Source organism: Sturnira hondurensis, unplaced genomic scaffold (assembly GCF_014824575.4).
Source record: "Sturnira hondurensis isolate 20B ecotype Veracruz unplaced genomic scaffold, ASM1482457v3 Scaffold0004136, whole genome shotgun sequence".
NCBI classification, from domain to species: domain Eukaryota; kingdom Metazoa; phylum Chordata; class Mammalia; order Chiroptera; family Phyllostomidae; genus Sturnira; species Sturnira hondurensis.
Window position 1 is genome coordinate 17967143 of NW_028076767.1, and position 26667 is coordinate 17993809.

Here is a 26667-nt window from a genome sequence, read left to right on the forward strand (position 1 = left end):
AGCCCTCTCCTGGGCACGAGGAAGACACTCCTGAGGGGTGGGCTGATGGCCTGAAACACCCCCTGGGAGGCCTGAGCTCCAGGGGCACATCAGCACTCGCGAACAAGTGCCCTTGGGACAATTGCTGACCTCCAGACCTAAGTTCACATGGAGTCGCAGTGCAGGCTTTGGGCCCAGACCACCTGTGTGTGGTGAATCCTGGGAGAGCCAGTGACCAACTGGGTGACCCCAGTACAGGCCTCTGCAAGTGCCCCACCCATAGTAACTGTGTCATCAGCATCATGTTACTGTTTCAGCATTTCCTGGGGCTTTTGTTTAAAATGCTTCCCTGGCTGGTGTGGCTCAGTGAACTGAGTGCCGGCCTGTGAACTGCAATGCGAACCTCCAGCCCCATACCTAGGGAAGGAGGGTCTCTGGGCATAGGGCTAACCTAGGAGGTTGCATGTTTGAACCTAATGTCCTAGGTGACCAGGTGCTGCCAGCCAGACTCCTGAACACCCTGCGTACTTGAGTTTCTTTGGGTTCCTTGCCTTCCCTCCCAGGGAGGAGCAGCCTGCTCTGGGAATTCAGGCCCAGCCGCTGAGTGTCTCGGTGAACCTGGGCACTGCTGTCCCTGTTGTGCCCGGGAAAGGTCTGGGGCGATGGGCATGGGCCCAAGCAGGTGTTCTCCCCAGCACCACCTCACCACCCCGTGTCCTCTTACAGCCTGCCCTCCTGTACCTGGTCCCCGCCTGCATCGGCTTTCCTGTCCTGGTGGCGCTGGTCAAGGGAGAGGTGACGGAGATGTTCAGGTGAGCGGGGGCAGACGTTTGCACGGCACAGGTTCACCTACAGGCAGCCAGTGGAGCCTGCCAGGGCTGTTTCCACACGTGTCCAGGGGAACATTGTTCCCACCACCAGCCCCGCCCCTCACCCTTGCCACCCACATGTGGGTACATGACCTGTGGGCACCAGCAAGAACCTTTCTTTGAGCCAGGAGCCAGGGGAGCCAAGGACTTGGGTCTCCAGACAGCCCCCACAGCCAGAGGCCAGCGGTCTTGAGAAGGGACTAGCTGGTATAGAATTCTCTGTTTGCCCTCCCGCCCTGGCCCCCAGGCTGCCTCACTCTCAGGTGTCCTGAGGTGCCATCAACTGTGCCACCACGTGTGTGACCCCAGGCATGACCCTTCTCCTCCCCTGGCCTCCACTTCCACATGAGAGTGAAAGGGGAGCTTCCAATAAGGTGGGAGTGTCCCAGATTAGAAATCCAGTGTCGGTCCCTGTTCGGGCGCCTCTGCCTGTAACCCACAGTTCGCTGGTTTCCCTCAGTCACGTACATGCCCCTTCCCTGTGGCCATGAGCACACCAGCCACACCCCAGGCACAGCCCCACCCACACCCCAAAGCCTGCGTGACTCTAGCAGGTGTCTGCTCCCCAGCACCACTGACCCCGCCTGCCAGGGACCCAGAAATAGCTGCCAGCTGCAATTGAAGCTGCCCACTCAGGCCTTCCACCCAGCTCCACCTGCCTGGCCTCCGAGTTGTCCCTGGAGCGCCCGCCAGGGCCTTCTGTGCACCTGGCTGCCTCCAAGGGAACCTGTGACTCACCCTCCCCCGTACCTGCCCTGCCCAGAGGCCCCAGCCTCCCAGCCTGACTGCCCTATCTCTTGGCCTGGCAAGGCCTGGTGGACTGCGAGACAAGGCTACAAGTGAACTTGGTGTCAGATCTGGGGACGCTTTGGAGGCAGGGGTGAGACCTGATCCCCAAGCTCAGCACCTGCCCTCACCCTCTGGCTCTCACCCAGTCTCAGCCCCGTCCTGCTGTGTCTGAGTGGGGTCGAGCTCTGGACCCCCAGCTGCTTAGGCACTCTGCCCCCTCTTTCTTTCTCTACCCCTCGGGAGGTTCTTAGGTCGAAGTGAAAAAGTAGGTGGTCTCTCTCATCTCTTTCTGTCTCTCTCCCTGATTCTCCACCTCACCCTTTGTTTTGCTTTCCTTTCTTTTTATTGGCACTCCCCCCTTTGTCTTTTCAAATAGGCGACACACTTAGGTGGTTCGGAATTTCGTGAGAGGCACAACACCCTCAGTGCCCCTGCCACCCCGCAGAGGCCAGCTCTCTCACAGTGTGGGTACATGTTCTTGTGCAGAGGCTGGCGCTCGGAGCATCCATGTCTTGATTTTTCACACCACAGTGTGTCTGAAGGACGTGCCCACAGCCCACAGACCCCCGGTGCCAGCTGCCGCATGTCCCTTTGTGTTGGCGGCACACCTTTTCTTTCTTGCCCTCCAAGTAACAGTGGCTTCTGTCCAGACAGCCGAGAGCACAGAGAGAGAGAGAGAGAGAGACACAGATCTGCTCCCAGGAAGAGAAGTCTCTGTCCTTTTAGGCTTTTCCTCGCCATCTCTTTTTTCTGTATCTCTATCTGTCTCTCACAGCTACGAGTCCTCCGCGGAAATCCTGCCTCATACCCCGAGGCTCACCCACTTCCCCACAGTCTCGGGCTCCCCCGCCAGCCTGGCCGACTCCATGCAGCAGAAGCTAGCCGGCCCTCGCCGCCGGCGCCCGCAGAACCCCAGCGCCATGTAATGCCCAGCGGGTGCCCACCTGCCCGCTTCCCCCCACTGCCCCAGGGCCCAAGGTAGGGCAGACACCCCAGCTCCAGTGAATGGGGTAGGGACCGTAGCGGGGGGCAAGCTGCAAAGGCAGCTCCTCCACGAGCATTGGGCAGGCCGGGGAGCAGGGCAGCCCGGAGCTCGGCGTGCTCACCGACAGTGTGGGGCTCTCGGGGGAGAGAGGGTGTCGACAGACCTTGTCGTAGAGCAGCGGAGACTGTTGCTGGCTGTACATGTATAATCTTGGGCAAGTCACTTTCTTCTTTCAAAGTCTCTCTTTCTTCATCTCTAAGTGGGTGCATTCTGCCTCACAGGGCCAATCTGGTAATAGGGGTATTGTCCTTGGCATGAACTCAGTTGCTCAATAAGTGGAGCCCAGAGTAAGAGTTGAGCCAGGGTGTCCGCCTTCAAGAGTGGCACCTTGCCACTTACCAATAGAGCAACCCCTCCCATAGCCTTGTCCCAGTTGCCCCTTCGTTTCCCCACTGTCTCCAGCAGAAGAGTCAAGAGGCCAAAGCCCAACCTCTCCTCCATGTGCCCCTGCCCTTGGCACCACTGGGCACCACGGGACACTGGGAAGGCAGAGCTGCCTGTCCCAGGAGGGTGCCCAGCGGGGCGGGGACAAGCCCTGGAGGAGGCTGGTGGTACAGCAGGTGCTGATGCTCCTTGTGAGCCCAGGGGTTTTCCTGGGACAGTGGGATGGTTGGTGGGGCATAAGGATCCTGCTGTTCTGCTCTCCTAAATGTGTTACTTTTATTGTTTTGTGTGTGTGTGTGTTTTGTTTATGTTTTTTTGTCAGTTATGAGGAGTCAAATCCTAAGGATTCAGCAGCCGCGACAGAACCCAAAGAAGGAGCAGAGGCCTCACCGTTGAAGGGGCAGGAGAAGAAGGATAAATGAGGTGGCCACTGCCCGGCCTCGGGCCGCGCGCAGGCAGGGCAGACCGATGCAGGCTTGCACAGGCAGGGGGCGCCAGAGGCCCGGCGACTTGAGGGAGGGACAGGGGCAGCGGGATCCTGCTGCTGGGCCCCTGTGGCCTGGTGCCCTCTTCCCCTTCTCTGGCCTTCCTCTGCCCCTCCCCACCACCTGAAGGCAAAGGAAGCCCCCAACTTCTCCCACTGCCGCAGGTGCCAGGTGGGAAAAATGGGTCTGATTTTTAGATTTTTGTATTGTGAACTGACTTTGCCTCATATTAAAAACTCATCCCGTTGCCCAGGCAGACCGTTGTGCTCCCAGAGGGGTTCTGGGTTCTCTGCACCCAGCATCTCACATTGGGCCTACTAGCTCTCACTGCCCCCCCCCCAAAAAAAACCCTTTCCTGTAAGCCCCTTCCTGGGGACTGGCCTATCAAAACCCGGGAGGAGGCCCTGACCTCTGGGCCCCTCTGTTCTGGATGCTCACCCCGTGCCTGGTCGGTGTGCCCGCTCAGCACCCTAAGGATGACCTCAGGCCAGCAGAGGGGGCTCATGAGCCCTCTCCCACCCGCCATCCAGTTTTCCTCACCACCGTCCTCACAACACCAGGGGGCAGCAAGTGTTGGATGGGTGCTGGATGTGGCACCTCTCTGCCTACCTCACCAAGGACGACGAGGGGTTGGTACCAAACTCTTGGCCTCACCCAGCAAAGGACCAGTGCCTGTAAAGCCAGAGGAATGGGCAGGGCTTCGTGGTCCCCAGGGAAGAATTTAGATTTTATTCTCGGATTGGCAGGAGCCAACTTCCCTGGGCCCATTGTCAACATGTCTTCAGCTGGAGGACACCTGGACTCTGTCGCCCTGGAGGTCAAGGCTGCATTGCTGTCATTCCCGAAGTTCTTCCAGAAATGACTACTGCAAGGCCAAAAGGGTCCTGAGCCTAGGAGCCATCTCCTTCCCCCCTGCCTGCCTTGGGACAATGCTGGTCACAGCACAAGAGCCAGGGCCACTGAAGACACTGAGGTGGGGAGGGAGTGGGCCCAGTACTCTGAGAGGCCATCGAGGCCCGTTGTTTACAGAAGACAGCAGCCCTGGCCTGCAGGGGAACCCCTGGTGGGTCAGGCGAAGAATGGGCACAGCCCTCATGCACCTGCCTGGTGTGGGGTGACTGGGTGGAGAAATAGACAAGAGAGGGTTTCGAACTGGCCCGAGCGAGACTCAGTCCTTCAACTCCCAGCCCAGGGCACTCCCTTAACCAAGCTTCAAGTTCAAAGGCTGAAGATAACAGTGACTTCCAGACAGTTCAGAGGTGCCTAAAAGACAAGGATGAGCAGAGAATTGGAAGTGCTGAAATAACCTCGCCGGCTATTGAGCTGTTACATGTACCATGCACCTCAGAGGATGTCCCTTGGTTCTCACAGTCTTAGGCTTGGATGATAATATGAGCCCCATGGTGCAAATGAGAGGGTTGACGCAGCTGGCATAGGCATGGATTTGGCCTCGTGCAGTCCAAACCAGCTCCCAAAGCTCCCTGAGGACTGTGTAACTCCTTTCCACTTCCTGGGCCTGAGTCACTGTGGTTGGTGTGCTGGGCACCTTTGAGCCAGCCATCCAACTTCTCTGGGCCTAGGATTCTATTGGAAGAAAAGAAAGGGTAGGAAGTGTCAGAGGCTCCTCTTGGCTAGATGGAGGGCGTGGGTTCTTTTCAGGAGCTTCTCGGATCTCTCCCACTCACTGCCTCCAGAGGGAAGGCCGTGTGGTCCTGGAACAAGGCCCCTCTGAGGGCAGCAGATGAGGCAGGCAGCCCAGGCACACAGTGCGGTTGGCTCTGCGGCCCAGGGTCCACAAAGGCCTCATTGAGTCATCGTCGGCCCCCGGCGGAGGCTGAGGTGGCAGTGGCGCCGTGCGCCTGCCACCTAATGACCGTCCTGGCCGGGCCAGATGTTCCACAGACCTCGGCAGCGGCCATCCAGGGCCCGCCCGGCCAGCCAGCACCGCAGAGGCCACTCTAATTCCAATTAACCAGCTTCAGCTGAGCAAACAGCGGGCCGCGGTGGCCCAGCCCGGGCGGTAGGCCCGGCCCGCAGAGCCTCCGAGTCTAGACTCCAGATGTGAACCGCCACCGCCAGAGTCCCATGGAAAAATGGCACCAGGCCGGGCACGGATTGGGCCTGCACGCCCCAGAGGCGGGGGTGGGTTTCTGGGCTGGGCCCTGGGTGGGCCTGGTTCCAGCCTCACCCCAGGGTGGGGGTGGATTCTTGGGAAACTGCTCCAAAACCCCCAAGTTCTGTCCCTGAGGCGTGAGTCTCTGCAGCCTCATTCTCCCTTAATTACAGTGGGTGGGAGGGGACTGCCAGGGTGAAGACCAGCCTTGCTGACAGCCCCAGTGCACACGCTGTTTCATGTGTACTTACCATGTGTCTAGCATTACGCTGTGCATTTCAGAAATCTTACTGTTAAAACAACCCTGTGAAGTAGGTACCATCATTTTTACAGATGGAGGAAACTGAACCGGAGACCTTAAGTTCCTAGGGGGGACTTGAACCCAGGGTGCCTGGCTTCCCAGACTGTGATGTTCACCAGAGGTGCTGTTTGACATGTTAGGATACTGGATTCCGGGTTCCATTTCTTGGTGGCCGAGTTGGAGGAGCAAGTCGGTCTGACTGAGCAGGGCTGGCTGCCACTGGGGGACTGGAACAGCCTGCCCACTCTTGTTTCCTCAGCTGTGAAATGGATAAGAACCTCCCTTCCAGACAAGGCTCCAGCTTTGGGGGGCGGGAGTGAAGCCTTGAGATGCCCTTTCAGGCCCGGGCCCCAGATATGCGCTGGGTATCATGCAATCAGTGGGCACAGAGGGGAACACAGGTCAAGCGCCCGCCCTCCGGGCCTGAGTTGTGATGGGGAGACTAACTAGAAATGGGTGAATGAATGAATGTCAAGACCTAAGGCAGAATAGCTGCCTCTGGCTCCCACAATCCTGCCTGGGGTTCCTGAGGGGCAAGGCCAGAACCTGGAAGACCCAGGAGGTCAGAGTCCAGCTGTCCTTGCACGAAGGAGAAAACTGAGCCCCCCCCCCCCAAAACGGGCAAGGTTTGATCAAGGAGCGGATACAGGAGGCGGGCTGGGCCTGAGGCTTCCAGCCAGCCCCGCTCCCCCAGAGCTCGGATTCCCTCCACGATTCCAGGCTGTGCTGTGGGAGGCAGAGGCTGAGGGGCGGGAGGCGGCTGCATCCTGCCCGGGTGCGTCAGGAAGGGCCGAGCGGGAAGGAAGGCACACCCCCTCCCCTGCCGCGGCCACACCTGGGCTCTGCAGGCGGGCAAGGGGGCCCGGCCGGCGCCTGGCTCCAGCGAGTCTGGGCCACCTCCCCGCACCCCGCCACGGGGGCCGCCAGATGGGCCGGCCGCCCGCCCAGCGACGCAGGCAGGAAACGGCGGCCGGGGCTGCCTGGAACGCCGCCGCGGGCCGGGGGCGGGGCCAGGGCTGGACACGCCCCCGGGGGCGGTGTGCGGCGGCTCGCGGAAGCCGAGCAGCCCGTGGGAGCCTCTCAGTCTGGCCTTTGTCGCTACCAGGCGGGTTTCACTAGGCAAGTCACTTGTCTTTTCAGTGCCCCAGTTTCCCCGCCAGTAAAACGGGGCTGAATATCGCTCTGTGACTTCAGGGCGGTTTTTCCCCTCCTGTTGCTTGGTTTTCCTCCCCGGAAGGTGGCGCGGTCACCTGCACGTGGCCGAGTGCCCAGAGGATGAAGGCGCGCAGGGTCTGTTGAATGATGATGTGTTGAACATCCCAGGTCTGGGACAGTCCTGGGGACCTGAGACAGAGTAGGCACTACGTAAATGGACACTCTCACATTATGTTGGGTCGACTACTTCGGGCCAAGTGGCTTCTTGTCTCTGGGCTTCAGTTTCCCCCTGTCCCGGATAGGTGGCTGTGAGGGCTGACAGAACGTCCATGGAGAACACACAGGTGACACTTATGCAAGAGTCTACGAGGTGTTTAAAAAGAGTAACTTTGAACTGGGTGTCGTGAGAGGAAATTTTTTGCTGTATTATGTAATCTTTTGTATATTTTATATTAACATTTTGAGCCAGGTGAACATAACTTTTAAAAACATACAGTTGAAAATAAAAATGAACCCAGCCCTAGCAAAAAGAAATACTAACTTATCTCCATCTGGCCAAGGAGGCATCTAACACTCAGAGGGTCTGAAACCCACGCCGCGTCCCAAAGAGCTAGGAAATGGCGAAACAGATCTGAATGCAGATTTGCTGGACTCCAGATCACATATAAACGGGTGAAGAGGGAAGCTCACTCCGACACTCACTCTTCATCCCTGCTTCCAGGAGAGATCCCAGTCTGAGTAGAGGGGGAAGGCCAGCAGCAATGGGGAAAGATGAGCAGACCCCACAGGCCAGACAAGGACCTCGGGCTTTATCCTGCAGGCAGTGGGGAGCCAAGGAAGGATTCTGGGCAGGGGACTGACACAGTCCTGTCCAAGCATTAGAAATGGAGATCAGGAATCCAGGGATGAGGCTCCAGACCCCTGAGAAATAAAAGGGCCAGGGCCAGGGGGTGGATGGCCGAGAGAGATGGAGAGGGTGGGCCCAGATGCCCCTCAGCAGCATGGCAGGGCCACAACCCGAGTGCCCCGAAACTACTTGCCAACTGCCTCTTCCTTGGAGGTTGTTTAACCCATCCACTGACCTCCTTACCAGTGCCCTATGACCCCTCAGGGTCCCTGGGTCTAGTCGGGTGCCCAGAAGAAGTCTAAATTCCCAGCAGCGCTGAGCTGAAGGGAAGCAGGGAGGTGAGAGTGCTGGGGTGGAGAACCAAGAACTACGTTTCTCCCACTCAGGGTGTTGTCTCGGTGCCAAGTGCCCGTGATCCAGTTTGCATGCGCTTGTGCCTGATGCCCCCACACAAATGCAACCTGCCTCGTGCAACATAAAGACTTCCGTGTGCACACGCAGACCTATACACCCATGAACCTGCACGTGTGCCAGCCTAGGGGGCTCATGCACACCCACCTCTGCAGGTATGCTGGAAGTATCCAATCTGTACTGGAAAGTGTCAGCAGAAAACTTCATGGACGACTAATAACAGCAGCCACCATTACTGAGCATTTACTACGTGCCACGTGCCAGGACAAGTGTTTACCTGCTTTACCTCCCTAACACGTCACTCACCACGTGAGTCTCCGTTGTCTGGATGAAGGAATGAAGACGCAGAGAGGGGATCTGTCCTCACAGTAATCGGGCACCTTCCCCAGCTCTGGGCTCACATGAGGCCACCAGCCCCTTGTCATTTTTCACGTCATTAAAGACTCATTTATAGAAACCTTTGACTATCTAGAAACTGCATCTGTGCTTGTAAAAAATTAGAATATGTGTTTTCCAAAATGGGAAAATGAAAAAACACCCCCCTGCCACCCAGAGGTTACTGCTGTTCATAGTTTAACATGAACTTCAGGTATTTTCCTGCACCGATTACGTGTTTTCGATGGGACTCACATCCGTGCGTATTATTTTGATATTGATTTTACTTCTGCGGTCAACAACCTGCAGTTCCAATTTTGGTCACTTGTCATCTCCTCTGATGCCCACACAGCAGACTAGGCAAGGCAAACTGGCAGACTGATTGACCTCTGCAGGGTGGCGGGTGGAGGTGGCCCCCCCAGGGTCTGTGACAGGCCTTGTCTTCCTCACCTCTTCGCCCTGCTCTCTGCAAAGCCATGAATGGCTGAACCCTGGGCCTGCCTGGGACCAGCCCTGGGTGTGGGTGAGGGGACCTAGATAAGGCCAAGCCCTTTGGTGCTGTATTCAAGGCCTCCACGTGCCTGTTCCCAGCAGGCACCCCACTACCCACCACACACACACACACACACTTTGCTGCTAAGAGCTGGCTGCCCACCTGCTCTCAGGCCACTCTGGGGTCCAGCTGGGCCCTGAAGTGGGGGAGGGAAGCTGAAGGCACATCAGAGACATGTGTCACAGATGGTGGGAGGTGGGGAGGAGAGAAAAGCCAGGGGGCCTAGGTTGGAAAGCCAGCTGCCAAGGTGTGGCGTTGCCTAGAGGGGCCAAGCCCCCTTCTGCTTGACCCAGGTCCTTTCTGGTTGAGAGGCTGGCTGTGAAGCATGTGTATTTGTGTGTGAGAGAGCGTGTTCTTGTGAGAATTAAGTCTTGGGTTTGCACAAGTGTGGGTAAGTGTGAAGGTGTTGAAATCTTACTTGAGAGAGTGTTGTCAATGTGTTTCTCCCTGGTTGCATTTGTGAACATGTGCTTACGTGCCTGGATCTATGTTGGTATGTTGAGTGTGTGTGTTTGTGAGAACATCTGTGAGCGGGTGCCCACACTGGTATGTGTGCAAGAGAGAAAGACCTTGCGTGACTGCAGGAGTGTGAGGGTGTGTGAAGGGTTTGGGGGGAAGGCTTTGCTTATAGAGCTGGTGGCTGTGTGCTGTTTGAATTTCTGCCCACGCGTGTGTGTGTGATTGTGTCTGAGTCTGTGTGTTGTCCCAGGTCTCATTCTGAGGTCCCTGCTCCCCTCTGCCTGAGTCACTCCCCAGTCTTGGTATCTCCATGGAGATACCTGCGTCTTCTGCTCTTCCGGCCTCATGGAGAAACTGTAGATAAAGCGCAGACTGCAGAGTTAGAGGAACAGGGCTTGAAGTTCCGACTCTGCCATTCTCTTGCTGGGTGGCCTTAACCAACTAACTTACAGCCTCAGTTTTCTCATCTGCAAAACGGGGATAACCTAGTATCAACGTAAGAAACATCCAAACCTGTAAGAACTTTTATGAATTTATTTGTGCCAAACTGACAACAGTTGCCAAGAAGCAAAGCCTCAACAGAGTGAGAAAATGTGCCAGAAAGTGGCAGTTTCGCCCCTTATCATATGCATTACAATCAGAAGGTATAAGTGGGTTACATGAAATCCACTGGTGATTAAGGAGGCGGGAGAAAGCAACTCGAGGGGGGAACCTCTGGGACTGGATAAAAAGCAAAATGGTAAGACACCGCCTTTTTCACCCAGGTGGGTACAGGAGAGTTAACAGTCCACAACTCGCACGATAACGATAATAAAGAGGGGATCTGTGGTCTCCCTCTGGTGTGGTGCCTGTGCTTTGGGGGATCCAGAACCAGGAAATTTAACGTTCCAAAGGTAGGTTTTCATCGATGCAAAAAGACAATAGACAGCCTTGGTTAAGGTGAAGATTGATTTTGTCAGGGAAGACTCTAGCCGGGGACGGGACCGCCCGACATGACCCGCTTTGAGTTAGAAAGCTTTTCATTTCAGACCATGCTATGTGGTGACTTTGGGTCTCTGAGTTTGTGAGGCCATCCCACAGGCCTCCCCTGAGCTTGTCAGCTTTACTGTGTGGCCCCTTTAGATCTGCACCAGCTCCTGGTTATTGTTGTTACTTAGATTTCTCTTACTCTCTCTACCGCCCGCCTCCTCTGCACACGCTGGCCAGTCCTTTCTGCTCCAGCCAAACGGATGACATCTTTGTGTTTTTAAATCTAAACTTGTTTCAGCAACTATTTGCCAATCACCCGGGATTTACCTGGGACGTAGTTTACACAAATGAAAAACGTAGTCAGTGAACAGCTCTGGGAAATGCCCCAGAGATGTTGGTTTGTGCGCCTGGTGGGAAAAGCTCGGACTTGTACTGTTCAGGCCCAAATATTCAGAGCAATCGGTGGGAAAGTTGCAACTGAGAGGGGAAAAAAGGGTTTTTTCTTCCTTTAAAAAAATCTTTTTGTTTTCAGTCTGTGTCTCTTTTAAGCCCCACAGGATGGAGATGGACTAAAATAAGAAATTAAACAAGAGGGAAAATCCCATTATCTGGTTTTTTTAATGGGCCCCTCAGGATTCCATGGGGACCCCCATCCCAGCCGCTGTGTGGTCCAGGCCTGAGAACGCCAAGCCCCCCGGCCCCCTCGGCCCACGCCCACCCACCACCCAGCCCCAGCGGCGGTTTCCCAGGATTCACATGGTAATGAAGGCATCCATCTTCTCCCAGACACACACTGGGCCCTCCGACCCTCCCAGGCCAGCGCACAATGGCCCCCAGCTCCTTGGCCCCACCACCTGTTGGATTTTCCCAGAGAAGGGAGGGAGGGCGGAAGAAAAGAGCTCCTTCCTCCCAACCCCCAGCCCCACTTGCACCCTGGTCCTGGGAGTCAGATAGTGAGAGCGCCCTTGGCCCAGACGCCCTGACCACCCGCAGGAGTCTGCAGCCTCAGTTTCCTCATCTGCAAAATGGAGGTGATGGTCTGTGAGCCACAGTGAGGCTGGGAGAATTCCGGTGGGAACCGTGGTAAGTGACAGGCTCAAGGAGCTTCAGACGTCAGTCACCTGGAGAGTGAGGTCAATGACAAACTCGTAATCACCACTGTTTCATACCAGATGCGAGAGGGTGGAGCGATTCACGTCCTTGTCAGAGTGGGTCCCCACCACACCCTGTGGGTGGCACTGCTGGGATCCCATTTACAGTAGGAGACGCCGAGGCCCACAGCACCTACTATATGCCGGCCTGGCTCCAGGGCAGGTTTCACACTCTTCCTGTGTACTGACTCTTTAACTGAGTGATGCTTCAATGGTTCTTCCCATTTGGTTTATACCCTCCAGGAACCAAAATGCTCGTAAATAAGTGATTCCCCTAATAAAACATAAGTCCACCTTGTGATCAGTCACATAGACTGAGGAGGGGGCAGAGAGAGGTCTTCACAGCAGGTGTCTGGGAGGAGGAATATTTACCAATTACAGCAAGTGACAGAAAATCAGATCATTGCCCTTTAAATGCAACAGAGTAAATCACTGGACCCCCGCCCCGCCACTGCTGGGCTCCACGCATTGGCTTCCTCTCCTGCAGCCTGCTCAAATCCAGCCCCCACCTCCAAATCCCAACAGAGGTTTTCCCTGTGCGTCTGTGGGTGTAGGGAAAAAATAAGGATTATTTCACTTTTGCCCAGAGCTGATCTGTATTTCCAAATGCTCTGTGATGGATAGACACCGTCACTTTTTACAGCGTTGATGCGAGGAACACGCATTTATGAAAAAGCAAACCCTACAGGTGCGGACCGCAGAAAGGGGAGGGTCTACCTTCAGCCTGAACCCAACCCCACGACCCAGCCCTGGAGATAAACACTACCATAGCTTGCTGAAGTCTCTCAGCATTCAACACGTAAGTTTTAAAGAAACCTTGAAAACATGATGTTACGTGAAAGAAGCCAGTCACGAAAGACCATAATTTGTATGATTCCATGTCTATGAAATGCCCGGAACAGGGAAATCTACAGGGACAGAAAGTGGCTGCCAGGGCCTGAGAGTTAGGGGACATGGGGAGTAACTGTGAAGAGGTGTGATATTTCTTTTTTGGGTGATGAAAATGTCTTCAAATTGATTGTGGTGACAAGTGTACAACTCTGCGTTTGGATAAGCAGTGTGATCTGTAATGGGCGGATTATATGACATATGATATATCTCAATGTAACAAGACACATGTATATATCTATATCTTCAACATCATAATAATCTCAAAACTGTTAAAAAATAAACAAATTCTAAGCCCTTAGCTGCTGTAGCTCAGTGGATTGAGCATGGACCTTCGAACCAAAAGATCACAGTTCAATTCCCAGTCAGGGCACATGCCTGGGTTGCAGGCCAGTTCCCAGCAGGGGACGCATGGGAGGCAACCATACATTGATGTTTCTCTCCCTCTCTCCTTCCCTTCCCTTCTAAAGATAAATAAATAAAATCTTATTCTAAAAATGTCCTTGTCTCTGAGCCCTGAGCTCAGTGACTACCTGCCACCCCAGTCACACCTCCAGGTGGCCATGACTGTGAGCAACTCTCGGACCCAGACGTGGGTTCCGGTGAGTTTCTCCCACTGCTTAAACCGTAGGGTCTCCGGAGAGGGGACACCCTGGGGACACAGCACTCTCCCTTAAACTTCTCTGGGTCCAGACCTCTCCCCTTTCCATTTCAGTTTAATTTCATTTTTGAACGGATGAAGCATGCTCGTAGAACAAACTCTAAAATGTACAAGCATTTCTGTGTTCCACTTTAGAAGCGGCCACAGTGGTCGGTGTCCTATTTAGACACGAGCAAACATGTACATGAGCTTTTTTCCATTTCTGTTTACTTCTGTTTTAAACACGGTGATGGCAGCCTATGTACACCGCTCTGCAACTTGTTTGGGGATTGTTGTTGTTCTTTTTCACTTGACAATGTACCTTGGAGACCTTAGCAGATCAGGACGACAGGGAGCTCCCCTTCCCTTTCAGGGCTGCATGCATTCTGTTCTGGAGAAAACAGCCTTCATCCAACCAATCCCAAGTCGGTGATGGACAAACAGGCCTTTTCCCACTGGCTGTTCTTCCTGAGCAGGTGTCATCTCACACATTCGAGTGCATCCTTAGTATCAAACTCCTGACGGAAAGCGGAAGTGCCATCTCATGATGTTCTGTCCCAGGACCACGTGGTGTATTTCGTACATTTAGCCCTTCTCCTTTCGATGAACGTTCAGGTTGTTTCTGATTGGTTGCTCTTATGAGCGAGGCTGCTAGGAACACTTCCTCTATGCCTCCCAGACCCCTTCGGCCATGCATTAGAAGCTGTTCATCCTTTCTCCAACACCCCCAAAAATGCACCAAATTCACCTCACTTCGAAACACACCCAGGAGCCTCCAAGTTAAGCAAGTGATCTAAACGAACCGTTATTCTACGAATAGAGAAACTCAAGGCCCAGGACGCCAGGGCTACGTCTCACGTACAGTGGGGATAATAACCTTGCAGCCGCTCCATCAGGGTTGTTGAGATTCAGCGCGATGAGTCTCCTCTGCTCAGACCCTCGCGTGTCTCACCCAGAGTGAAAGCGGAAGTCCTCACTGGGGCCTGTGGGATCCAGCCATGCCCTCCTCACCCCCCGCCCCATCTCCCTGACCTCGCTTCCCAGCAGCCTAGGCTTTGCTCACGCAGCTGAAGTCACTCTGACCTCGAACACACCCAACACACCGGGCACACTTCTGCCCTAGGGCCTTTCCCCCCAGTAGCTGAAGGAAGTGAGAGACCGAGTTCTTTACCGACAGATCAGCTTCTCAGAGAGGTTTTGCTGACCTGCCCCCAACCTCATGTGAAATTGCAACCCACCCCCAGTCTGGCCCTCCCTATCCTCCCCTCTCCTGACTACGTAATTTTTACCCATAATATTTGTCACCACCTGAAATAATACATATTGCATTCGCCGGGTTCTTCATGTGCCTGTCTCCCCCAGATATGGGCTACAGAGCAGAAACTCGTCTGTCCTGACCACGCTAACCTCCCAGTGCCGGCCCAGAGACGCGCAGAAGGTGCCCACAAGTGCCAGCTGACTGAGTGAAGAAACGAGGCCTGCAAAGCACTTAGCGCGCAGGGAGCCCTGGGAGGGGCGCATGGAAGCCCACAAGCTTTGAGGACCCTGGTCGCCAAACCTAGCGCTCTGCCACAGACGTGCTGTGACCGTCCCCAAGGCGCTTGTCGTTTGAGACTTCCCTGTTCAACGCTCCTCATCCCGATGTGCCCCTCGGAGCGCCTTCCGCGCGGCGGTGGAGGATGGGGGGCGGGGCATGAGAGTGAGACGGGCACGACCTAAAGCGCTGCTCGGTGCCCAGTGAATGTAGGCCCGCATCGCTGCCGCGGCCGCCGCGGTGGTGACGGCGGTGACCCAGACAGGGGTGTGAACTGACGCCTCCGGGTGCAGAACGCCGCGCTCGTACAGGTGGAGTGCGGGGAGGCGAGGCGGTCACGCGCGGCAGGGACGCTCGGGCACCGCCCCCCCCATGTCTTTCTGGTAGAAACTTCAGGGCTAGAGGGGTGGGGTTGCTGCGGTGGGGGTGCGGGGCGGCACAGGTGAAATGCTTCCACCGCAGACGCCTTTGGACGGGCGCCCAGCTCCCCGCCGCCCCGCTGCCCCAGGCGGCGGTCACACCGACCGCACCGCGCTCCAGCCCGCCCCCACCGGCCGCCGGGGGAGGGCAGGCGGCTTTTCCCAGGCTCCCCACCCCGCGAACATCTGGCCGCGAACATCTGCCTGCAGCCTTCGTCGCCCGGCCCCCGGCCGGCCTCGCACCCATCTGCCTCCTCCCGCGGCCCCCGCCCCATCTGCGCGCCGCTCCCCCGGGCGGTTCCGGCGCCCCCGCCCCCGCACGCCGGGCTCGGTTCCCACGGGTCGGGCGCGGGAAGCCGGGGCCGCCCATCTGCCCGGCGCGGCGGGTCCGGCCGCCGGGCGCCCCTGAGGGACGGGGCCCGGCGCCCGGGGCCCGGAACGCCTTTCAGAGGGGTGCGCTCCCCGAACGAAGAGCGGGTGCGGGGTCTCTCCCCACCGGGATGGGCACCAATTCAGCGCCGAGCTTCCCGGGCAAACGGCGGCGGGCGCTCCCGCCGCTCCCCGGGGCCGCCGGGCAGCCCGCCCGCCGCCGCCGCCGCCGGCCCCGCGCGCCCTCGGGTCTCTGGCCCCGAGACCTTTCGCCGAGCTGGAAATGCCCCTTTCTTGTTGTTGGCCTAGATTTAAACTTGTGACGTGTAGAAATGACCGAAAAATAGTGTTCCCTGTTCCCAATACCGTCTGCCCACCACCCGGGGCTACAGCCGTAGGCAGTTGGCTGTGGCTGCCCCCCACAACTGGTCCCTAAAGAACCAGACGTTACGGATAACGCTCCCGCCGTCCTTTGCTCCGAGACTGCGCTCGCACCCCCGACCAGCATCATGGCTTGGGCATGTTTTCCTACAGGCCATTTTCTTACACGTTTACTGCACATAAATGTATTAGCGTCGTTGGTGCGTTGTCGAATTTGCCCTTAAAAAATGTATTTTGCGTTTCCCCTCTCTGAGCGCGCGCATGGCCAGGTCTAGTTCGTCCCTGATGGGGGCTGTATACCACTCCCCTGACACTTCATTCCCCTGCCATGTCATTCCCCTGCCCGTCTTCGGACAGGTAGCTGCTTTCCAACTTGTCGCTGCCGTAGACACAGCGCCCGCACTGTTGTCCTTGTCTCCAGCGCCTCTGTTGCGCAGGACGTTCAGGGAATATCCGTGGGAGTAAATTGCTGGATCATAGGGTGTTCCGAGGTTCACTTTTACTCAGTGTTGCCACATTGAGCTCTCAAGTGAGAGTAACAGCTTTCTCACTCACCAGCAGGGGAGGAGAGTTGTTTTCCCACGTCCCTACCACGTTTTATGTTTTCGGACTTTGACTTTTTTTTTCAGTTTGTTGTGGTGATTGTGTCCTGTGTGCATTCCAGATGTGCAGTGCTGGGCCTCGGGAGCCTCAGCCTTGCCCCTCCTCATGTTTTTTTCATCTCAGCTGGGATATCGCCTCCTCCTACAGGAAGGCCTCCCTGACCCCCCTTAGCTGACAGGGCCTCTCCTCAGACCACACCTTTCACAGCCCCTTGTGCTTCTCCACCACAGTGACTGTCTCCCCCATCTGACTGTGAACTCCTCAGGCAAGGGCCATTTTGCAGGACCACTGTGCGGGCTGTGGGTCGCACAAGGTGCTACAGAACATGCTCCTGGAAGGCACATTTCATCTACTCAAAATAAGGGGCTTCTCTCACTAATTCCTACGAAGTGCCTCCTTGGGGTGACCACAGCCCACATACTGCAGCACCTGAGTCCGCACAGACTACCCACCCGGCCAGTGGGGTTTAGTCCCATTTGGTTACTCTCAACTGACCACGGCTGCTTGGATGTACCGCCCGGCCCTCTCGTCCAGTCACGGCTGGGCCTAGCACAGAGTACACCTGCACTAATTGTTTAAGGAATGAATGGTTGGCATTTAATGCTTCTAAAGTTATGTAATTCAGTGGTGGCGCACATACCCCATTATTTCACAGGGCTCACCTCTAGGAGAGGTGGCAGAGTCATCCTCAGCATTACGGTCATTAGTGTCTATTCGATGCTGACCTTGCTGGGACACTATTCTACGCTTCTTATGTGACTTAACTCATTTCATCCTCATAGAGATGGGGACTCATACCATTCCCCACTTCACAGAGGGGGAACTGAGACGCAAGGAAGTGAAGTGACTTGTGCTCACACGGCGCATCAGCAGTGGACTGCCGGAGAACCCAGGGCTCTCTGGCTCTCCGAGCGACCTCGCTCTCCTGTCTCCTAGGAAAGAGGTCTCTTTCTTCATTGAGTGTCTCTGAGTTGTCAACTTCCTTTAACAAGATCAGCTCTGCCTTTGCATCAGCAAAAAATAATAATAAGACTTTTAAAAAAGACTTAAGAGATTGTCATGAGTCATAGTATGTGAGAAATACAGCCACACCTGTGACCTGAGGCAAGGGTGCAGCTAGAGGTGCCACCCCTGGTGACAGAGTACTTAAGATTGGGGAAAGCAGAGAGGGTGGGACTGCTTTCTGGGCCCTGAAAGGTGGGCAGGGAGCTGGCCAGGCCCTGAGAGACACTCCCTCAGCTGGTTCCCCTCCCTGTTCCGGGCCCGGGGCAGAAGGGGAGCCAGGTGTAAGGGAGGCAGGTGAGTCAAGGAGGGCTGGGCTGGGCACCAGGCAGGAGGCAGGGGAGGGAGGCCTCAGGAGCCTCCAGCCCATCCCCTAGTGGGCATAGGGAAAACCACAAAAGCCCCCCAGGAGGCCTCTTGCCTATGTCAGTAGTCCTGCATGGGCCTTGATCACGGGGGTGGGGGGCGTCTCAGTCAGGCCCTGCAGAGGGCCATGATTTGGGGTACTTCTGGCTTGTGGCATCAGCCTGTGCAGCACGTAGAGTCAGACCAGCTCCCACACCGCTGATCTGGGCAGGGCTCTGGCCTGCATTCTGGACATGAGTTTCTGGGATCCAGGTGGGTGTGGCTGAGCAGTAGTGGATCCTTGGGGTTTATGCAGGATTCTGAATTGTGTGTGTGTGTGTTTGTGTGTGTGTGTGTGTGTGTGATGTAGGGTGGTGGTAGGAGGCAGTACAGGGTCTCAGGGCTGGCAAAGGCGGTGTCGGTTGGTGCGTGCATTGTGGGGAGGGCTTGCAGAGGGGAAGCTGGTTTGTGTTTGGCTGTTTTCTCTAAAGGTGTGGGCACGTGTGTCCGAATCCTGGGGTGAGCAGTGCTCATGGGAAGTAGGTGTGTATTACGTTTGATGCGTGTGTGGTGCAGGGTAGGGTCTGTGTATCTGTGCACTGTGTTTGTTGTTGTGAGGCATTGCCTTAGTGTGTTTCTGTGAGGTGAGACAGTCAGGTGTCGGTCTCTGTGTTTTTGTTGGTGTGTTAGTTGTGCAGATGTGGGTTTGCGTTGTAGGCCTTGATGTCAGTGTGTCTGTTCTATGTAATACCGTATCACTATGCTGTGCATGTGGGCAGGCTACTCTGCTGGGTGTGTGTGCATTGAGGTGTTGCTGTCAGTTGTTTGTTTACATATATGTGTTGTGTTGGTTGTATAGGTGTGTGCATTTGTGGGTGTGTGAAGTCCTTGCAGGTTTGATCTATGCTGAGTGACCTAAGAAGAAACTTCTGAGCCCCTAAGTTATATGTAAGTTCTTTCTTTCTTNTATGTAATGCCGTATCACTGTGCTGTGCATGTGGGCAGGCTACTCTGCTGGGTGTGTGTGCATTGAGGTGTTGCTGTCAGTTGTTTGTTTACATATATGTGTTGTGTTGGTTGTATAGGTGTGTGCATTTGTGGGTGTGTGAAGTCCTTGCAGGTTTGATCTATGCTGAGTGACCTAAGAAGAAACTTCTGAGCCCCTAAGTTATATGTAAGTTCTTTCTTTCTTTCTTTCTTTCTTTTTTTTACAGATTTTATTTACTAGAGAGAGGGGAAGGGAAGGCACATCAATGTGTGGTTGCCTCTCACGTGCCCCGCACTGGAGACCTGGCCTGCAACCCAGGCATGTGCCCTGACTGGGAATGGAACCAGGGACCTGCTGGTTCACAGGCCTGCGTTCAGTCCACTGAGCCACACCAGCCAGGGCTCTGGGCCCCTCTTCTGCCCTTCCCTTTGGGCTCTGAGACCTAGGGCAGCAGTGGCCCTTCATCAGGCCACAGGAAGGGCCCACACCGTCTTTCTGCAGGGGAACCAGGGAGGAACCCAGACTGGCAGGCTCCAGCATCTCTGTCCATTGTATGTGGCTTCTCTGGAAAACAGGATGGGAGGCAAAAGACAGATTGAGGCCTGAACTCCCTCAGTCCCTAAAATGACCCCGAAGCCAGGAGAAAACCCTTAAGTTGGAGGGGCAGCAACCATCCCCACTTTGCAGATGGGGGAACTGAGCTGCGGAGTGAGTGAGGGACTTGGCAGAGGCTTCACAGCCTGCCTGTAAGGACAGAGAGCTTGAAGTGCCCCCCTCGTGTGCCCATATATAGCCTCCTCCTTCTGGGTAAGGGGGACAGAAAATGAGACCCCTTGGAAGCACATGAAACTGTCTGTTCTGTCCCCATTTCCGAGTGCTTACCACATGCAAAGTACTGAAACGTCATAACTCTGTGGGTTAAGGTAAAACTTGGTTCCCGTTTTGCACATGAGGAAACGTTGAATTCATTAATTCAACAGGTATTACTCTACATATCACTCCATTCTAAGTACTGCGCCCTGTGACCTTGAACAAGTCCTTTGCCGTTTCTGCACTGGGCCATGTGCTCAGCTCTAGGGGCACAGCAGTGACGGAAGGAGCCACAGTCCCTGCCCTCCTAGAGCTCACAGCCCGGGGAGGGCATGGGGGTAGAGGAAGATAGACAATCCCCCAGAAAACAAATATCATTTCAGATGCTGATAAATCCTATAAATAATTAAGATCGGGGGGCTGTGAAAGAAAGTGAATAGCCCAAGCAGGTTCTGAGGAGGCCTCTGAGGAGGTGGCATTTGACTTGAGACTTGAAGAACGAGAAGCCTTGGGAAAATCTGGAGGAGTGTTCTGAGCAGAGGGAACAGTGAAGTCCAAGGCCCTGAGGTAGGACCCGGCTAGCTTAGGGAAGGAGACCCCAGGGCCGGTGAGAGAAAGGCAGAGGCAGGAGGTGGGGCTGGTGGTGGTGGACAGAGCTGCAGGCTGGGGAGGGGTTTGGATTTTATTCTCTGTGTGATAGGCAGAGAGGAATTGCTGGCTGGGCGCAGAGTTTTGGGCTAGAGTGTGGAGGGGGCCGCTTGTGGTCTCTTGTTACAAGGGGCTGAGGGGGGCGGGCAAGCGGGAACAGCCAGAGCCAAAGGTCTCTCCCCCGCAGCTCCGGCAGTCCCAGCCCAGAGGCGCCGGCCTGGCGGCTGGAAGACCACGCTGTGGGCACATCTGGGGAGCAGCTGCAGGGCCAGGGCCAGAGCGGGTCACGTGGCACAGGGCAGGCCCGCCCTGCAGCCTGCAAGGCCAAGACTCTGGGAGGGGCAGTGAGGAACGTGCTGGACACGAGCACGCCGCCACAAAGATGCACGTCGCAGCCTAGACGCATGCGCACAAGCCCTCCAGCCCCACACAGTCACTGCCTCAGGAGCCAGGCTACCTAGGTTCAGTGCCACATCCCAGCTGTGTGATCTGAAGCAAGTCACTCAACATCTCTGGGCCTCAGTGGCCTCAACTGTAAAGCGAACATAAATATTACGACCTGTCTTAGTTTAATACCTGAACCTCTGCCTCATGCAGTGAGTACTTAGAAAATGGGAGCCTTGGCCTTGAGCCCTGGAGGCCAGAGGAGGGGCCTCACAGACAGGAAGGGTAATGTGGTGATGGAGAAGTAATGAAAAGATATTTCCATTCGTCTCCCGGGGCTGCAGTTACCTCTCGGCTAGCTGGTGTACTCTCACAACCCCGCAACAAAGAGCAATAAGCATTAACTCCAGTTTTCAGATGAGGGAACTGAGGCACAGCTTGTCTATGGCAGGACCAGGATTTGAAGGTGTCAAGAGCTGGTCCCTTTTTCTCTCTGGGCCCCAGTATGCCCATCTGTGAAGTGGTGCATTATAATAATGCAGCTGTTCCCAGCGCTAAGGTGCAGCTGTGAAAATCAGATGGGCCAGGTGTGTGGAAAGGGCCTCTCAAGAGACTCGTAGCCTGAGCCCTGGTTTGGGACCATGTAAATTCATGTAATGAGTCTTCCAAACTTCCTGACCACCAAAAAAGGGATCTGTTCCCTGAGCTCACCTGGTAGGTAGGACTGGGAGGCAAGCACTCACTCAATTCACACTACTCAAGAGAGGCCCAGAGAAATGCCCATTTGGCAACAAGCTATACAGGCAGTCTTTATTCAAAGTCCTCGTCAGGCCTTAAAAAATGTAAGAGATAAAAACCATGACTGGGAGTACTGAACACTTTCTGGAATGAAATAAAGCCGATTTTTTTTCCCCACAGACCTTGGATGGGTGTGTGTACAAGGGGTGCCATTATTTCACTGCAAAGTCTGAGGGGAAGCACAATGAAGGAAACACTTCGTGGGGTCTGAAAGCTTGTTTCCCAGGGCTCTCTAAATCCCCCAGAAGTAGAACTGCAACCAAAGGGGTCCCGGGGCCTGGCCTGACATTGAAAAGACACTTCCTTGGGATTATAAGACAGAAACCTGTACTTGAACAAGAATTAAATAAAAATTATATTAAAAATAAAAAAATAAAAAGAAAAGACACTTCCTGTCTGCTGTTTATTAAGCACCTACTATGTGTCAAGACAATAAGAGATGCTTTGGAGCCCTAACCTCGCTGGCTCCTCTCAGTAATCTAAGGGGGTAGGAGCTTCTGTCATTCTTTTGATGAGGAAGAGGAGGTCGAGAGAGAGGAAGGGTCTTACTCCAGGCATAACAAAGACAGATCTGAGCTGTTGGACCCCAGCCCACAGCCAACCGCTTCTCCACCAAGTATCAAAGTTTTATGTTTGTTCAGATACACACCACACCACCAGCCCCCCACCACCACATCTTCATTCAGGCTGTTTCCCTTGCGCCCTTCCCACAGAGAATGCCCAGGGGAGAAGTTGCCTCCTCTAGGAAGCCTGCCTGATTTCCTCCAAGGCAGAACTCATCTTTTCCTTGCGTTGCTAAGGCACCTAGCAGGAAATCTTCAAAATACAGTCTTGATGTAGCTGGCACAGGACCTGGCAGGAGGTGGATGCACATGACTGTTAATTGGGGGGTCCTAATTGTCCCTTGACTTTCTCTCCTATTTGTCTGCAAAGTGTCTTCGACATTCCACCTCACCCCAGCCAGCAGTCAGGCCAGAGGGAGGAATGCGAAACATCTGGAGTTGGCTTTTTAAAAATTATTTTATTTTATTTTATTTTAGAGAGAGAGGGAAAGAGAGGGAGAAGGAGAGAGAGGTAAACATCAACATAAGAGAGAAACATCGGCCAGTTGCCTTCTGCAAGTGCCCCGACTGGGGATGGACGCAGCTGGCAACCCAGGCACGTGCCCTGACCAGGAATCAAACTGGTAAACTTTCGGTGTGCGGGACAATGCCCAAGCAACAGGGCCATGACGGACAATGCAGGAGGTGAATTTTATTACACAAAGTAGTGCACAAACACACTTCTGTTTAAAAATGTATTCACTACATACCTGTGTCTAGTGGATGAGAGACCCAAAACTATAAGACTTCTGGAAAATATAGGAGAAAATCTTTGTGATCATGAATTAGGCCGAGATTTCTTACAAATGACAAGTAAAGCATGATTTATGACAAGAAAAGCATAATTCCTAAAATTAAAAACTGATAAATTAGACTTCATCAAAACTTAAAATGTCTGCTCTTTGAAAGAGGCCAGTAAAAAGATGAAAAAATGTGCCCTGGTGGTGTGGCTCAGTGAGTTGGGCGCCAGCCTACGAACCAAAGGGTCATCAGTTTGGCCCCCCGTCTGTGCACATGCCTGGGTTGCCGGCTGGGTCATAAGCTCTCACACACTGAGGTTTCTCTCCCTCTCTTTCTCCCTCCCTTCCCCTCTCTGTAAAGGTAAATGAATAATAAAAGGGGATGAAAAGATGAGACACCAGAAGAAATATTTGTAATTACATATTTGATATAGGATTTGTATTCAAAGTATATAGAGGATTCTCAAAGGTCAATGATAAGAAAGCAAACAATCACCCTGACCGGTGTGGCTCAGTGGGTTGCATGTTGTCCTGCAAACCAAAAGGTCGCCTGTTCAATTCCCAAGCAGGGCACATGCCTGGGTTGAAGATTCGGTCCCCATTCAGGGCACGTATGAGAGGCAACCGATCATTTCTCTCTCACACCAATGTTTCTCTCTCTCTCTTTCTCCTTCTTCCTCCCTTCCTCTCTCTCTTCAATAAGTAAAGAAAGAAAGAAAGAAAGTTTGACCGAAAAAAAAAAGGAGAACAGAAAACAACCAAATCAAAGGGCAGCATTCGGGAGCCTTGGGATGGGGCTGTCCTGGGTCTTCACCGTGGCGGCGCTCACAGGAACCTGTATGGGATAAAACTGCACAGAACTAAATACACGCATGAACAAATGACTGCCAATCTGGTGAAATCTGAATTTCATGTGAGATCTTCTTGTAATATTGTACTTTAGTTATGCAGGGTGCTACCATTAACGAAACTGGGTGAAAGATAGAAGGGGTTTCTCTCTATTATTTCTTACAGCTGCATGTGAATATACAATTATCTCAAATTAATTTTTAATGAGCAAAAGAAGTGAAGGACATTTTACCAGAGAAGAGATGTGGACAGCATAGAAGCACATAAAAAGATACTCGGCTTTTTAGTCCTTCAGCAAATACAAAGGAAAACCACAGTGGGATGCCACACGCATCTAACTAGAATGACGGGAAAAGTCTGACCACATCAACTGTTAAAGAGGGCGTGGAGGACCCGGACTCTCCACGCTGCTTATAGGAATGTGAAAAGACACAGCACTTGGGAAAAGAGTTGAGCAATTTCTTATAAAGTTAAATAAGTGCCTATGATGTGACCCAATCATTTCACTAATAAGTTTTAACTATGAGAAATGAAAGCACAGATTCATATAAACACTTGTATACAGGGTTCAAAGCAGCTTTATTTGTACTAACCAAAAACTATAAACAACCCAGACATCTATCAAAGCAAATGGATAATCATTGTGGTATATCCATTCATGACTACTAAACGATAAGAAAGGAATGCACATGGATGAATCTCAAAATAATGGTAGGCTGATAAACAGTAGCTACAAAATAGACAGGGGGGAGGTTAAGAATAGTATGGGAAATGGAGAAGCCAAAGAACTTATATGTACGGCCCATGGACATGAACTAAGGTGGGGGGATGCTGGTGGGAGGGAAGGTACAGGGTGGAGGATAATAAAGGGGAGAGAAAAATGGGGCAATTCTAATAGCATAATCAATAAAATATATTAAAAATAATTATGCTGAGTTAAAAAAAACTAGGCTGGCCCTGGTCAGGTGTGGCTCAGTTGACGGGGTGTTGTCTGGCGAAGTGGAAGGTCTCCAGTTCAATTCCTGGTCAGGACACATGCCTAGGTTGTGGGCCGGTTCCCAGTTGGAGCAAGTCAGAGAGGCAACCAATCAATGTTTCTCTCCTCCTCTTTTTCCCCTCCCTTCTCCTCTCTTTAAAAATAAGTAAGTAAAATATTTTTTTAAAAGAAAAGGAAGCTATGCTGAAATAGCTACAATAAAGAGTATGTACTGCATATACATTATATATGTATGTAATACAGTACACACACAGTACACACACTGTGTGTATACACACACACACACACACACACACACACACACGGTGTACTTTATATAAAATGCCAGCAAGTGCAAACTATATAGAAGACAGACAACTGGTTCCCTGGGCAGTGGGTAGAAGAGCGAGGAGGAATTATGAAGAACAGAAGAAAACTTCTAGGGGTCATGAAATATATGTTAATTTTCTTGATCATGGCAATGATTCCTGGGTTCATATATGTTGAAACTTATGACATTGTACACTTTATATATATGCCGTTTGTGTATGTTAATTATACTTCGGTAGCACTAGGGAAAAAAAACAAAAATCAGCCCTGGCTGCTGTGACTCAGTGGATTGAGTGCTGGCCTGTGAACCAAAGGGTGGCTGGTTCAATTCCCAGTCAGGGCACATGCCTGGGTTGTAGGCCAGGTTCCTTGGTAGGGGGCTCACCAGAGGCAACCACACACTGATCTTTCTCTCCCTCTCTTCCCCTCTCTCTAAAAATAAATAAAATGCTAAAAAGAAAACCCACACAAAAATTAAATGCCAATGTGAAGATAATAGTGAAATTCTAATTTCACACTGGTCTCACTCCCCTTCACAGTGGTAATATTAGTAATTCGATGTCTATCCTTTTTTCTTCTTTCTAATATTTTTATTGAGGTGCAATTCAAACACAGTGAAGTGCACAAAGGCATATAATTCAGCATGTTTTGACAAATTCATACAGTTTGTAATGCACACCACATCATGATATGGAACATTCTCATCACTCCAGAAAGGTCCCTCACATCCCTTCCCTGGCAAGAGGCACCCGGAATTCTGATTTCTTTCACTGTGCATTAGCTGGGCCTGTTCTGGAACTTCATCTGCGAGAAATCACACAGTATTGTGTTTGAAACTTTCCACAGCATAATTTCCTCTTCTGTTTTAAATTCATTTCCAGATACCCAGGTACTTGGGCACAGTATACAGGGGGTCCTACCTTAACCCCCCAGTCTACCCTGGGCGTTCTCCACCGACAGCGGGACCTAGATCTCTCTCAGCGCCACCGCTCCCCTGTTGCCGGGCCGGCCCCCAGCACTGAGGTTCCTCTTTTAACGCCACTGTGGATGGATATTTAGGTTGTTTCAACTTCCGCTCTTGTAAACAGCTCCCAGCGAACATCCTTGGGATGACATCCTCGCGCCCATGTGTGCAGGTGGCTGTGGAACTGATTCCAGCAAGAACTGCTCGGTCAGTTCATAAACACTCAGTAGTGAACTAATATCCTAATTTCCTCTGCTTGGTCACTGTCCTTCCGATTCTTTAGCCACCCTTCTGCACAGCAGAACGTTCTTTCCAGTCGTTGGAGAACAAGCCTAGGGAGGCAAGGGGATGGGGAGTCCAGCTAATTAGTTGATGTCCCTTTCCTTTGAAGCTGCTCTTGCGGATTAGGATCCCTGGTTTCCTCGTGTGGAGGCAGGGGGCTGGTTTATTGACCTTTTCTCCAGACTTCTGAAGAAAAAAGAAACTTGCTGATACCCAGTGAATTAATTACT

The 26667-nt window shown here is 53.3% G+C and overlaps 1 protein-coding gene across 4 annotated transcripts in view; it reads left to right on the plus strand.

Moving 5' to 3' along the window:
• HM13 (histocompatibility minor 13) overlaps positions 1–26667 on the plus strand; it is a 62609-nt gene that overhangs the window by 34207 nt on the left and 1735 nt on the right. The window contains exons 11-14 of one of the 4 annotated variants that reach the window (XM_037043802.1): positions 706–791; positions 2413–2559; positions 3389–3521; positions 20467–20471. In XM_037043802.1, coding sequence (XP_036899697.1) covers positions 706–791; positions 2413–2559; positions 3389–3488 — 333 coding nt within the window. In that variant the 3' untranslated portion in view covers positions 3489–3521; positions 20467–20471. Of the gene's footprint in view, positions 1–705; positions 792–2412; positions 2616–3388; positions 3808–20466; positions 20472–26667 lie in introns of those variants that run through there. The other 3 variants (XR_005066099.1, XM_037043801.1, XM_037043803.1) reach the window with 3 other exon arrangements.